The sequence below is a fragment of the Acomys minous genome (genome assembly GCF_964271855.1).
Source record: "Acomys minous genome assembly, chromosome: 4".
In the NCBI taxonomy this organism is placed as follows: Eukaryota; Metazoa; Chordata; class Mammalia; order Rodentia; family Muridae; genus Acomys; species Acomys minous.
This window is the reverse complement of record NC_140486.1, coordinates 62945634-62961001: the sequence shown is the minus strand read 5'-3', so window position 1 is coordinate 62961001 and position 15368 is coordinate 62945634. Positions and strand designations below refer to the sequence as shown.

The 15368-nt window shown below is 39.4% G+C and overlaps 1 protein-coding gene across 1 annotated transcript in view; it reads right to left on the bottom strand.

The window, feature by feature from the left end:
- Nucleotides 1–361: 361 nt before the first annotated feature.
- Nucleotides 362–15368, bottom strand: part of KLHL14 (kelch like family member 14) — a 102792-nt gene continuing 87785 nt past the window's right edge. The window contains exons 6-9 of the mRNA XM_084780439.1: nt 9739–9929; nt 9492–9650; nt 5261–5418; nt 362–2883 (exon numbers count right to left, since the gene is read on the bottom strand). Of these exons, the coding sequence (XP_084636565.1) occupies nt 2743–2883; nt 5261–5418; nt 9492–9650; nt 9739–9929 (649 nt within the window). The 3' untranslated portion in view covers nt 362–2742. The remainder of the gene's footprint in view (nt 2884–5260; nt 5419–9491; nt 9651–9738; nt 9930–15368) is intronic.

The following is a 15368-nucleotide window of genomic DNA, read 5'->3' as shown; positions in this document are numbered from 1 at the left end:
TATACTTCAAATTTTTAATTTTGATCTTTTTTTTTCAGATTAGTGACACATGGTATAATATTTAAAAATGAGCCATGGCTACCAGACAGCCCACTGACATTAGAGTGATTTTCTACAGTGAATTATATTGCTAGGATATTTCAGTAAGGTGAGTGAGGCACACTTTCAAGTTACAATATTTTCAACCTACAATTCTCTGCCAGGGCATAAATGTGTCATCAGCTGAGAACACCTACAATTTAATTAAACAGGGGCTGCTGTTATTCCTTAGGAAGCATGCAGCTTTTTAAAATACACATCTGTGTGCCCTGTTTGTTCCAAAGGTGTTTATAAGAATGCCCATAAACATCTAGTTACTAAATCTTGGATAAACTCTGTCTTACTGTAATGTACTTGTGCTAGAAAACTTAGATTCACTCACACAATTTTCATTTCATAACAGCTTTCTAGAAGCACTGCCTAATTTTTTTCTGTTGTCTATGCCGAATACTTTTACATTCCACAAGGATGTGAAATACAACTGTAAGGCATATCTGCAGGATGAAAGCACTTAGGCATTTGTATATTATAAATCTTGAAACAATCCAGTCTATACATATGCTTCAGAAGGAGGCATGTGAGAGACAGATGCATTAGTACATAAAGTTTTTATTTAAACTCCTCCCCTTCCAGGCAAGCTGCATTTACATTCTAGTGCTGTACAAAATTTACATTCTCTGTGACTTTTTATTCATTTTTCACTCCCTAAAAGCTTGTACCTCTCTGAAATACAGAAAGCTTTACTTAGAGTTTTCATAAATGCTTTTACTTAATTTGGCTAGTGATAAAAAATAAAGTGAAGAAAACAAAAATCTAAGGAAAGCTGATACCCTTGTATAAACAGCAACTTTCAGAAGAAACAGTGACAGCTGAGAATACAGTTTCTGAAATAGTAGGTGCTCCCCAGGATGTTCTTACTTCTATATATCTGTATGTTTTCAAGGAAAAGGAAATGAAAGCTGATCGCACTTGTTATGTATATATATTCACATATATATTTTTTTTACAACGGGTCCTTTGGATCTGAACATACAAATAAATACAAAAACAACAAAGATTGCACTTTTCTGTAGAAACATTGTTGGCTTCTGGTGTGTATGCCCAGCCATTCCGAGTGCCCGCGAAAGCTTCCCATGAAGGCATTTGTCCTCATCTGTGGCTTCCCCTACTTGGTATTTTGAATATCACATTTGTTGAAGGGGTCAACATTTCTTGGTTATTAAAAAATTACTTAGGCTCTTATAAGTGCCTAGCAGTTGTTAGTCAAACAACCCAGATGACCTTGACAGTCAAGTTCATGTTTCTGATAGTTTTGGATTTCTGATTGGCCATAGAGAGACTATGTCACGCTCTCCTGATCTTTTCTCAGCTCCTAAAAGCAAGGACCAGTTGCTCATTTAACCCAGTTCAGGCATCTCCGGGGATAACAAACATTGGGATGAGTGGAGGAATAACGAGGATCGAGTTTGTAGAGCCAGCTAAAGGTGATCAAGCAAGTGTGCTGCCAGGTACTGTGAGCTTGTTAAATCCTTAAAAAAAATAATTACTTTAAAAGATTTATGTATTTTATTTTACTTGTTCAAGACTTTTGTTTACACGTATGTAAGTGCCTTGCATGCATACCTGGTGTGATGCATGCCCTGGAACGGGAGTTAGGGATGGTTGTAAGCTGCCATGTAAGTGCTGAGAACCAGACCCAGGTCCTCTGCCTGAGACAAAGTGCTTTTACCCACCGAGCCATCTCTTAAGCTGGAAATCATGTGTTTTAAGAGTCCGAAAGACAATTGGGTTGTACTTGAGTGCAAGTTTTCCTTGTGTAGCTGAATTTCTGTAAGTAATTTCTCAGGTTTTTGTTATGGATTGAATTTGGAACAAGTTGCTATCCAATGGAATTTCTGAGATATTCTGTGATGGGGTAGTTGGTCTTATCCTGTGAGGCAAATTGTCTTTATGTTCGCTACTTAAAATGCTATAAGAAATGAGGAAGCATAAGCCCCTGGGAGCTGAAAAGTGACAGGGTGCACTTGGCTGTAATTTTCAAGGAGAATCAAAGACACACAATTAGGACTGTGGCAGAGAACAACTTCTGAAGAGGCAGACAACTTACATTCCCCCCGAGCTCATGGGAAGCTGTAAGGGATAGAAAGTATGATTGTGTAGAAACAAAGATGCCTGTCTTCCCTCTTCTGTGGTTTTCCGTTGCTGTGCTACCTATGGAGTTGGTGAAGAAGCCAAGCATTTACCAACACAGAGTCAAGTGGCGATTTCTGGAATGCAGGGTAAGCATTTTGGTAGGTTGGATTTTGAATCATTCATGTACAAAATATCCTCCAAATGTCCACATCTATCACATGCAGTTAGGAAACAATGCACAATACAGATCTTAGGTCTCTGGGGCCAGGCTTCGGACGTTTAGCTTTCCCTTTTTTGAAAGTTTGTCTCCATGTGAGTTTGTGTAAAAGTGGAACAAGTTCAAACCAGCCTGATACGGAAGAATCTGTCACCACAGCAGGTTGGGTGTGACCTGGGTTGCAGACAACAGTCTCTGCTCAAGGCCACGCCTTCTTCTGCAGTTACTTCTAAGTCATCAGAAACCAAAGGTGGATTTGGGCAATTATACCATTGGAATGCGTGGTCCATGCAGGACAGCATGTCACCTGTCACTGCGTCCTAGATGTGGCACTGTGCCGGGGGTTCCTGCTGTCATTTGTTGTAGGGCACACAGGCTGGCAGGATGACTGTTGCACAGGCTGGGCCTGCCAGAGGTTCAGCCACATCGCCTTCAAGTTCTGTCCAGGTTCCTTTCTCTGGACAATAGCAGATGGTAGATGACTTGTAGGCACCCTGGAATGGTAGAACAGTACTTAGGATAGGGACTCAGAGCAGCCACAGCTACGTCACTCCTCACAGCTACACTGGGAAGACCTCTGCTCAGCGGAAAACTCTTCGAGTGAACTCGATGGCCTTTCAGCTGTTGTATTCTACAGACATATGTGAAACTGACATTTCAAAGTCTTGTTGGTGTGTGTGTGTGTGTGTGTGTGTGTGTGTGTGTGTGTGTGTGTGTGTAAGTGAGCATGCTTGCATGCATGTATTTGTGGAGGACAGTAGACAACCTCTACTGTTGCCCCTCACAAGTGTCCAAGACAGTATCACTCTTGGGCTTGGGACTTGCCAAACAGGCTAGTGTCTGCCTTGTCTGCCTCCCCAACACTTACATTCAAATTATGAGCCATCACATCTAGTGTTTTTTTTTCTTTAATTTTTACAAAGGTCTAGAGATTAAACTGAGGTTCTCATGCTAGTAAAACAGGATTTTAAAGACCAACCCACCTCCCCGGCCCTTGTGTTGTATTTTTGATGGCTAGCGATCAAACTCAAATAAATACCTAGGAAGTCCACAGTGCTCAGCAGTCACTTTCAAACAATTAGCCCCAAGTGGGAATTTTCCAGTAGGTTTAAATTAAGGGAAAAAAGAGAGACAAATTTACATTTCTATTTAAATATTTGAATTAAAGTGGATGCTAGATTGTTGCCTCATTTCTTTGCCTTTATTTTTATTTTTTATTTTTACTGTGGAGAAGGGAGCCAAGATAGCAAGGCATTTTAAAATAGACTGAAACATGTCCACATATTGATTTATTCGTTTTCAAGAGGCCACACAGCAAATGAAAAAGGGTTTTAATTTTAGTGTCTTTGTCAACTTTAAGGCTAATGCTTGAGTAAAATTCTCCTTTCCAAATCAAAGCACAGGAAACAAAGGCCCCAACAGGACTTACTGCATTTTCTGAATGTATATTCTTGATTTCTCCTTGGATGCATCTACTCTGTAGTGAACAGTCTGCTCCAGATAGCAGACACATGTGTGAAAATTTAGGTTTATATGCCAACTTATATTTGCCTTTATATAACTAACTTTTAAAAGTTCCTCCCAAATTTATATCATACTCTTGCTTGATGCAAAATAAATGAACTAATGTTATTAGAATTCTAAATTGACCTCATAAAACTAAAAGAGATAAGTAAATCAATATAAATAGTCATCACTGTGAGAGAAGTGAATTGGCCCCGAGGCCTGAGACCTGTCCTGATCTGATATAACACATTGTCACCCACTTTTTTCAGATATTGAGTTTTTCTTTTATTTTATTTTTTACAGAAACATAGCATAAACAAAACATAAAAATATAAATAAATATTAAAAAGCTTAAACCTAATCAATTCCTGACTAGCCATTCCCACAATGTGAGGTATTTCTGGGTGACAAATGAAGTTATTTTGTCAGCAAGTTAGGGAACAAAAAGTGGGGCAGAGGTAACTTTCTAGACTTCAGGAGGCCTATGACACATGATAACCAAATATGTGTGCGCCTGACTGCCTAATTTGACTGCAACTTTTTCTTTCTTTCTTTCTTTCTTTCTTTCTTTCTTTCTTTCTTTCTTTCTTTCTTTTTTCTGGAAGCCAGTAAAAAAAAATTGAGTTTGGATTGGTCATAAAGCAAGTATTGTAACTTTTTGTGTGTGATCAATTATAGTGTGTTTATATAAGTGAATAACTTTTTAATAAGATAAACACAAAAAAATTTGGTTCACATTTTTTCAGTCAAACTATTGAAGAATGGTGTCGCTGGATGATTGGGGAGAGGAAAGTCGCTGCCATTTTAAGTTTTGTTTATGTTTGGGAATTTTTAATATGGAAGGTAGGGTGAAAAGCAAATCTCATGCCTTAAATAGCATCCACTGACATTGAAGAATTAACATGTTTTCCCCCTTCTGGTCAGAAACTTTTTCAGATTTTCCTATTCAATCTCTACAGAATGCTTGGAAAATCATTCTGTTTTGGCGTTGAGTAGGAAAACTAGATTGACAAACATGCGGATATAGGAACAAGCTGGAGCTGTGACACCTGCTGTGGGGTGGGTGGTGGGTTAACAGGCCGTGTGCACTGTACCCTTACCTGTTCTGTCTCCCTGCTCACTGTGCATGCACCCAGTAGTCTTTTTTTGGGGGGGAAGGGGTTCAAGACAGGGCTTCTTTGTGTAGTCCTGGGTGTCCTGGACTTTGTAGACCAGGTTGGCTTTGAACTCACAGAGATTTGCTTGCCTCTGCCTCCCCAGTGCTGGGATTACAGTCATGCCCAGCTGAACCCAGTATGCTACACCTGTGGAAGCAAACATAAGTGAGCGCGCGCAGGAAGAGGGTGGAGAAACAGGAACACATACCATACTCCAGCTGTAGCCCCCCACTAGATAAATGCTGTCGTCAAGCACCGCACAGCCAGGGCCACTTCGACCCTCCAGGATGGGAGTTTGCAGAATATTCCACTGGTCGCCTTTTGGGTCATAGCACTCCACAAGCATGACATCAAGGTGGGAGAAACCTAAGCGACAAGGAAGGCAAGCATGGAGAAAAGAGTGACTTTCAGTCCAGTTAAGGCTACTTCTTTTTATAAACAGTGTTGGAGTTAAGAAGTCATTTGGAAGACAACGCAATTGTGTTTCTGAAGTCACAAATGCACGAGTTCATGAGTGAAATTGGGAGATGTCAAAATTTCTTAAAGCAAATATAAATGAATGAACAAACAAACAAACAAATAAAAAACTCAATGGAATTTGGGTGCTTTGGATGAACACAAACCAAGAATTCCTGAACAGGTGTCATAAGGTTGACTACACAGGGGCCAGACCTCTTATCATAACATTATTTTAAAATATTTGAGACAATAGCGGTCAACACAACTAGCTAAATAGGGGCTGAGCTTGTGTTTTTATAAAAGCAACATCTGCATGTATGTGAATGGGCATCGGTGCTCTGAGTTCTGCAGACTAAACTATACTGCTTTTCCTGAATATTTAACTCTCTCAAGATAGTTTACTCAATTAAAATTCATTGATCAGGATCATAAGCCTTTCATAGAATCTGAATATATATATACACACACACACATATATATAGTCGGCTTTTTTATATATATAAACGGCTTTAATGATGAGTGGAGTATTTCTCAAGGATCAATGTTTGGACTTGAGGCTGTAGCTCTCAGGGTCTTATTTCCCTCCACTGCGCCCCCTCACCCCACCCCACGTGTGCATGGGTGTATCTATGATATACATATCATATCTATGATATATGTGATATGTATATATGTGTGTGTGTGTATGAGTATATGTGAGTGTATGTGAGTATGAGTGAACGTGTATATGAGTGTCTGCGTGTGTATATTTGCATCTTTGTGTATATATGTGTGTATGTGTAAATGAGTATATGTGAATGTGTGTGTGACTGTGAGTGTATGTGTGTGTGAGTGCGTATATGAATATATGTGAGTGTGTGTATGTATATGGGGTGTGTGTGTATGTGTGAGTATGTGTAAGAGTGTGTGTGTGTGTGTGTGTGAGTATGTGTAAGAGTGTGTGTGTGTGTGTGAGTATGTGTAAGAGTGTGTGTGTGTGTGTGTGTGTGTGAATATGTGTAAGAGTGTGTGTGAGTATGTGTAAGAGTGTGTGTGTGTGTGAGTATGTGTAAGAGTGTGTGTGTGTGTGTGTGTGTGTGTGAGTATGTGTAAGAGTGCGTGTGTATGTGAGTATGTGTAAGAGAGTGTGTGTGTGTGAGTATGTGTAAGAGTGTGTGTGTGTGTGTGTGTGTGTGAGTATGTGTAAGAGTATGTGTGTGTGTGTGAGTATGTGTAAGAGAGTGTGTGTGTGTGTGTGTATGTGTAAGAGTGTGTGTGTGTGTGTGTGTGTGAGTATGTGTAAGAGTGTGTGTGTGTGTGTGAGTATGTGTAAGAGTGTGTGTGTGTGTGTGTGTGTGTGAGTATGTGTAAGAGTGCGTGTGTGTGAGTATGTGTAAGAGAGTGTGTGCGTGTGTATGTGTAAGAGTGTGTGTGTGTGAGTATGTGTAAGAGTGTGTGTGTGTGTGTGTGTGAGTATGTGTAAGAGTGTGTATGTGTGAGTATGTGTAAGAGTGTGTGTGTGTGTGTGAGTATGTATAAGAGAGTGTGTGTGTGTGTGTGTGTGTGTGTGTGTGTGTGTGTGTGTAAAGGTTAGAGCGTAACCTCCAATATCATTTTTCAAGTGCTATTCACTCTATTTTTTGAGACGGGCTCTGCCAGGCGACCGTGAAGATTCCACCAGGGCCCAGAATCTACATTGTTCTTGGTGACCTTGTCACTACCTCAGCTATGGAAAAAAAATCTAAGAAGTAGAAGGCAGAGCACAAGGATGTATCTTATCACTGAGGAAACTGAGGCAGGGGGATCATGGTTTCAGGGCAAATTTTTGACTACATAGAAAGAGGGGGCAATAAAAATGATATTTTGTTCACTTAAATGCATGCTATGAATTTTTAGCTGACAATCTACATGCATAATTGATGTCCTGATTCTTCAAACCTGGCTAAAAAGGCAAATTCAAAGGAATCATTTTCATTCCTGAGAAATCAGACAGGCATTTCAGGCCACTAATTTATAATACAAAATAGATCAGATAGGTGGTATTACAATAGAGCAATGTGCCCACTCCAAATTTTGTATCTACTTAAAATGAGCATAAGGGAAAAATGTAGATCCTGAGGTTCTCAGGCATTGTTTAGGGGCACATGAACCTTCTCTATGCCTAGTTCCATATGCACGATAGATGTTGAGCACAAGGCTCACAAAAGGACACTGTCATTGTCTCTCTTTTATAGATAAGGCTGCAATATAGTTCTTGAATGGGATGACATATAATTTAATTTATTTCAAATTAGGATTCCAACAACAACTTTCCTTTGTCATTACACCTATATGTATATCTCTCTATATCTATCTATCTATCTATCTATCTATCTATCTATCTATCATCTATCTATCTATCATCTATCTATCTAATCTCTCTATATTTATCTATCTCTATCTCTATATCTATATAGAAAGACAGGGTCTCCTGTAGCCCATCCTGGCCACAAACTTGTTATGTAGCCAAGGATGGTGCTAAACTTTTTATTCTTTTGCCTCCACCTCCTCAGTGCTGGGGTTACAGATGCACACCATCATGTCCATTTTCTATAGTGCTGGGCTTTGAGTTCAGGGCTTTATGCATCATAGCTGGACAAACACCAGCACCTGAGCTATGTCCTCAGCCCTCTCCTTTGACGTATGCATGTCCATGCTCATGTGTGTGCATTCAGATTTCTTACTTAGTCTATTATTTTGCAATCTTTCTGTCCAACCATAACTTTGAATATAAAAGTCACTAAGAAATATAGATAACAGCTTATGAAAATGAAATGGGAAGAAATCACACTTTATTTCAGAAGCCACAAAATTAATATAAAACGTTGAGGTGAGGGGATTAAGTGTGCATTGAAATGGAAAGGATCAACAACAATTCTTTCCCATTGTGAGGACGAAGGGCACAGGATTAGCAGCAGGCACACACTAGGGCTTCAGATTTTCTGGGTGAACATGAACTCAAAATACAGACATAAAAGTTAACCTGTGCATTTTAAAATTCTATTTATGGGTAACTATGCATTAGAAACCTTTCCACGTCTACCCTTCTCTTAGGTTTATGTCTAGTGGGATTAGTAAGCCCATTGGCTTCACTATTAACAACACAGGCTTGCCTGTTTCTGTTGAGCTCAGGAGCTGGAAGAGATTTGAGAGTTCAATTTAGACTGGTGTCCTTGTTTTTGAAAGGATTGGAAACTGAGGCCCCAAAGTAGGTCAGGCAAATTTCAGCATCATAAATCTGTTTCTTAGCACATGTAGTGTTAGACACACTTACTATTTTATAAAGTGACATAAACTACAAAAGGTTGCAGTTACAAATGTGTTTAGAGAAGGAAAATAGCCAGTGATGGCTCTACAAATACTGTGCTTTTGTTTTAAATCCAAAATAGCAATTCAATTTGAGAATCATAGATCATTTGATATTCAATACTTAAAAGAAGTGATTCTAAATTTAGATACCAAGTTATTGCTTTAAGAAAAAATCCAAACATTAGCTCTGTGAGCCTTTGAGTACAGTTCTTTATGATCACAGCAGAAAACAATTTTCTGGAGGACAATTCATTACTACAACTTTGGAGATAAGGAATAATTTATTTCACTGGCTTCACTGTTAGGACAAATTGTGCTTTTTCAGTTATTAATACTCCAGTTTTTCCCCTTAGACATCATTATTCATTTCTTTAATGTGTATGGTAACTTAAACATAATCCTATCTGCAGAATTAAAACACAAAAAATGCTTGCTCCAGGGTACTGCTAATTCACACACAGTAGATTGTATTTAGTCAACATGGTTTTTTTCCCACATAATTAACTATGATTATATAACAAGAAACCCCTTAGCAAGAAGCATGTGACACAAATGTTACCAGCATAGGAAAAAACAAACAAACAAACAAAAAAACCAAAATGACCACAAGCAAGCAAGCAAGCAAACAAACAAACAAACAAACAAGAAAACACCTTTCAAATGGTTCCCTCCAATTGCATACAAGCGATCGTTCATCACAGCCAAAGTGTGGATGGCACGTTTTGTGTTCATGTCTTGTTTGCGGGCCCAGACATCCATGACCGGGTCATAGCAATACAACCATGGGACATATTCTCCATTGTGCACGCCCCCTGTGAAGGGCAGACACAGCTGGGTCAAGTAAGTGCCTTGGACAGTGAACTTTGCAAAGGAAAAAAAAACAACAGAGGAATGGCTTGCCTGAAATGTATATTTTTCCATTGTGCACTGCTCCTGCGTGGGCTGCCAGAGGCTGAGGCAAAGAGGACACGTAGCGCCACTCATTTGTGTCCAGGTTGTAGCACTCCACACTGGACAGGTAGCCGGCTTCGTTCCTCCCTCCAATCACATAGAGATGCTTGTCCAAGCGGCATGCATAGAAACTGGCTCTTCTACAATCAAAACAACAGCTCTCAGTTAACCTGTGGACTGTCACATTTGAAATGTGGTAAGGGGTACTTGATCAGCCGGTTAAAGTGGGGAGGGTATGTCTTCAGAGAGGGCTGTGAACCTCTGGCCATTACTCATCTGACTTCTACATCCAAGACCGTGCATAGCAATCTTGTGCACTGCTCACCCCAGTTAACACTTTTGGTGTTCAAATGCTACGAGAGAGGAAAGGCACCAAAGCTTTGTGTCTGCTCTTTTCTTCTTGCCTTCTACACACTGATAAAATGTTCATTAATGTTAGGGATGTTTGGTACTTTCTAAGGATACCGTAGTTCAATAAGACAAAGTGAAAAATGAGGTAGATAATGTAACAATAATAAATTATCTTGACATTCACTTTCTTTATGGTCCTTCAAGGGTCATTGTTCCCAATTTATTAGAAAACTGCATCATCAAAATTTCTCTTCAATTATCATTTTCCCCTCCTAGTACAACTGCAAATAGAATAACTTTTGTGAACTTTGTGTTGTGGTTCTATATATTTGGCTTCTAACATTATATATATATATATTCTTCTAATACCAGTTACATGAAATTTTGCCTAGGGAGCCTTTGGTATTGATTCTAATGAGGCTTCTGAATGACTTTAGTTCTTGGTTCAAGAGAGGCTACTGACAGTATTTGCCAGCTACCCTTTGAAAGGTTAAATGTATGAAATTTGTAGAAAAGATAGGTGACCAATTGTGAGGTAAACTACGATTTAGGAAGGAGATATTGAGAAGCTGGATTTAGACGTTCAGTGGAAGAAATGGAAAGAAGTAATATGAAAACTCTGCTGATGGATGAAGATGGAAGGCATAAGTAGTAAGACCTGAGAAGTAGTAAGACAAGAAAGATGGAAGGCTCAGAGGTCTAAGACCTTCAGAGTTATGATGGCTGGGCCTATGATGACCAGAATGGCAAGGGCCAAGGCCCGGAAGGACATGATTTACACTGGATTAATTAATAGACTGTATAAAACTTGACGATGAGATTTTTGTGTAGCGTCAGCTGCCATATGGAGAGTGCTAGAAATGTTTATCAGGTAACCTATATTATTTGGGGATTTCCCAAGTTGTGTGTATGAAATACTGAAACATCTGGGAGTGAGTGGGTGAAACCTTGATGAACCACGTGACTTACAAAATGAGACTATTATCTGGTGTGCTTTACTAGGCATGTGACCTTTGGCCTGGCACACAACTTCTGTCAGGCTCAGAGTGCTCTCCAGGGACATGGGGACAGTAAGAGAGCATTCCCATGGCATGTGTGCAGATGATTCCATGTGCTTGTATCACTGTTCACCATCAATTTATTCTCAGAAACTGTCAGTCAGGTCATCTTTACCTGGATAAAAAGTTTTTTAAAGTTGGCTCTTATGAACTCTTTCTAGTGTAGTCCAAGGCTCTCATATTAATGCTCAGGGCCAAAAATGTTTTAGATTTCAGGAGTTTTTGTATTTAGAAATACTTATTTAGATAAAATGGGGGAAGGGATCCAAATCTAAACATAAAATACATTTCAGCTTTACTTGAACTTTATGCACTTACTCTTCATTCAATCTTTAGTTACATGCACAAAATATTGTTTCTTATAGTATCCACTGGATCTAATTAGTGCTGTCCTTATGTGCATGAGTATGAGCCCCATGCACTTGAATGTGGGCCACATGCCTAAAAATGTGACAGCTACCAATAGCTCTTTAGCTAGGGTTGGGGTTTTGAAAACCCTCTCCATCCATGCTTGAGTTTTAACTGGCTTGATCTTGCTCAGCTTTTCAGTAGATACCTACAGCTACTGAGAGCTGGTACATGACAGTCACACCACGTTCAGATAACATTCACAACATTCTTCCCCATGCTCCAGTTCTTACAACCCCCAGCCCTGCCCACACCTGTAGCAACATTTCCTGAGCTTTTGTGGAAGGGAGGTTGATATAGATGTCATTTATATGGCTGGGTACTTATTTATTCTCAGCACTTTACCAGTTATGATTGTCCATATAGGTGATTTTTATACAATACTTGCAGTGTGCTTGTGTTTCACTGTAAGTATGTCACCTGTAAATCACAGCGGCTGAATTTCAGATCACAGAGGCTCAGCTTGTGATACTGAAGAGAAGGCCAAAGTGTCATGTTTGCTCAGATGATTTCTCACTACTTAGGTGTAAGACTGTTTGGGGATGACACTGTGTTCAGCTTTTGTGATAGTCCTACATTGTCCTGATAGCTATTATTGATCATTTTAGGATGATATTTTTTACTGTGTTATCTTTTCTATATCTCATTGATGTTTTTGAAAGAAGTGTATGCTCTGGAGGGTTTGGAACTTGATAAAGAACAATAACAATAGAAATAATTAGAAGGAGAAAATGTGACAAAATTAAAAGGTGAGTCATATTTCTTAAAGTGAAGGCTACTTTTTGGCTTCTGAAACTTTAATATTGGTGTGTGTGTGTATGTGTGTGTGTGTGTGTGTGTGTGTGTGAGAGAGAGAGAGACAGACAGAGAGAGAGAGAGAGAGAGAGAGAGAGAGAGAGAGAGAGAGAGAGAGAGAGAGAGAGAGACTCTCATCTGAACATAAAAATTTTAAAGTTGCAAAATAAGGTTCAAAGACCTGGTCCACTGACTTCTTCCACTTGAATAGACAAATTCCAATTGCTTTCTAATGAATACGACCTGTCAAAATTATTTAATGCTCTTCTCTTTTCCAGTTAAAAATGTTGACGATAGCGACACAGGTCTTCGAAAGACACACATCTCATTGCATCATGGACACAAGACAGGCAGGTCAGTGTAGTTCTTCCAGATGATTCTGTGATGAGTGCAGAGGTCTCTGAAAGGATACATTTACTGATTGCACTACGAGTCATTAGTGTGTAATTGGACTACTGATTGTAAGCTGGGAACAGTGAGTTTGTCTCAGGACTGATCCAGGAGATGACGATTCACTCTGATGGGTGTGGAGATCCCTTTGGCAGTTTTCTCATTTTGCTTTGACTGGTGTCTTGCCCCTCTGGCACCAAGTCAGCCTGTTAGAACTGGTTTGATGATCCAACTGTATTCCCAGCCCTATGTACACAGTGGATTTAGGATCTAAACAGGAAACTATCGCAGGCTTTACTTCCTGACTCAGAGTGAAATTTTTGTGTAGAAAGTCCTACAGTGATGGTGCTGAGTCCCCTGGTCTCCTCTCATGGCTCACCTGTGTATTCCTGAAATGCTTTATAGAAACAAGGACTTGGTGCTCTGGTGACACTCAGTTCTTGCTCCAGACCCAGATATGAGTCTGCTTTTCCCTCTTCTCCGTGGAAGGAACACAGTTGGCTTGTGTTATTTATTTATTTTTAAAGTAAGTTCAAGACTGTTAAATAGTCCATAGTGGACTCACACTGTCATAAGTTCAAATTGTTTGTTTCTTCCTCCTCTCACTTCTCATTCCTCTCACTGCCAGAAGCAACATTTAGCAATGTTTCTGAGATAAGATTTGAAAGGCTAACAAATAACATTTACAAATATACTTTAAAATTGCTTATTTTTAGATCTTTAAAATTCCTTACTAACCCTCAGAGTGAACTATTAATGTACTCTATCTATCTATCTATCTATCTATCTATCTATCTATCTATTTATCTACCACCTACCTATCATTTATATATCTATTATCTACCTACTCATCTGTCATCTTTAATTTTTAAATACTTTATCTGCCCAAGTACAGCCTATTTATGTATTTATATGTTGATCATCTAGCTGTAGTAAATTATATTTATCCTGAAGCATGAGACTGAATTTCTGTAATCTTAACCTAGATTAAATTGTTGACTTGCATCAACAAGTTAGAAACAACAGATTTTCATGTGGAATACTGTCTCCCACAGTTTCTCCAATAATATTTAAGTTTGGGAATGTTTTGGGCATGTTAGCATCTAGTTTCTTACTCAGTCAAACAAAGAGCGTATATTGCTTCCCAAACACTTTTACACACATATTTTAGACTATATAGGGATGAACAATTCTGCTTTATTACTAAATATAAAATGTCTATTTTATCTTAAAAAAGAAATAGAAGCTACCGAAGCATTTCTCTTGTTCTAAGCGTTCACTTTTTCCCTCTCTTGAGACAGAATCAAATCTTAAATCTAAGACTCAAATAGTTCATCAGCACCCATTTTTGTTATTACGATTTTTATTAAATGTATCCAATGACAATTTAATGCATGTATATGATACATTCTGGTTACTCTCACCTCCAACCTTTCCCTTTCTCCCTCCCCACCCCTTCCTCCTCCTTTTAAATCCCTTTTCAAATTCCCACCCTTTTGTTGTATTTTGTGGCCCTCTGTATTTAACCAGGGCACTCCGTGTGAGGATGAATTTGGAACTGTCCATTGGAGTCTGGTGGGTGCACATGAGGGTACACCACTGGACCTGCCACCATCATAACACAATGCGGCTCCTGGGCTTTAGCCTTTCTTGTTGAACTCTTGGCTACTGGAGGATGCTGGGTGGAGTAGTCATTGACTTCCACTGTGTAAATCTAAAATTGTATTTCCATTTAATCGTTTGCTTATAAATTCATAGTTAGAAACAAACATAGTCTGTGAGCTCACCCACTGTTGAGTAAGCCTAGAGGCCATATGTCTAACTCCCTGCTGAACAGGGAGGCTACTGAACAGTTTTATTCGACCCCACAGGAATATCTGACTAGGTGAAATAGGCTAGGAATCTGTTCCCAGCTCTGTAAAGGCGATTTGCCCCTGGGAGGACTTAAAACACAGTTCTCTTATCTGGTAACATCTCAGCACGTTGGCAGAAGAATGCAAGAAACAGGCAGGTGAGGAACTTCTGGTTTGATTCACGATCTACGTCTTGTAAAATTAACTTAAATGTCTCAATAAGTATCTCTGAGCCAGAGCTTCTTATCTATCTTGGGTTTCTTCCTCCTATGTTTAACCATCATGCAGAGCACCAGTGGCCATTGCTGTTTTGAATAGAAGCCTGGAAATGGCAGAAGACACATTTCATTTGAAGTGATGAGTTGCTGCCTGGGCCAACCAGCCTACAGGAGAGATGATGCTAGAAGGCTCCTGGGCTAGAGGGCCATGTTTTCCTACTCAGCTCTGGAAGGAGTAATTTGTTCTATCAGGTTGATTGTTCTAAATCTTGAAACAAAAGAAAGAAAAGGAAAAAAAAAAGGAAAGAAAGAAAACTTCTTTTACTGAGGACCTGACATGATATACCATAATGACTTCGAAAGAGATGCTAAACAGTCCATTCTGTCAACGGTGGCTGCCGGGTGCTGACAGACCGTAGCAGGTCTTTTTGTCAGGTCAATGAGCTGCTAAAAACTGTCTAAGTAGGACCTTGCCATGATAGGCCACCCTGCCTCAGAGGAAGTCA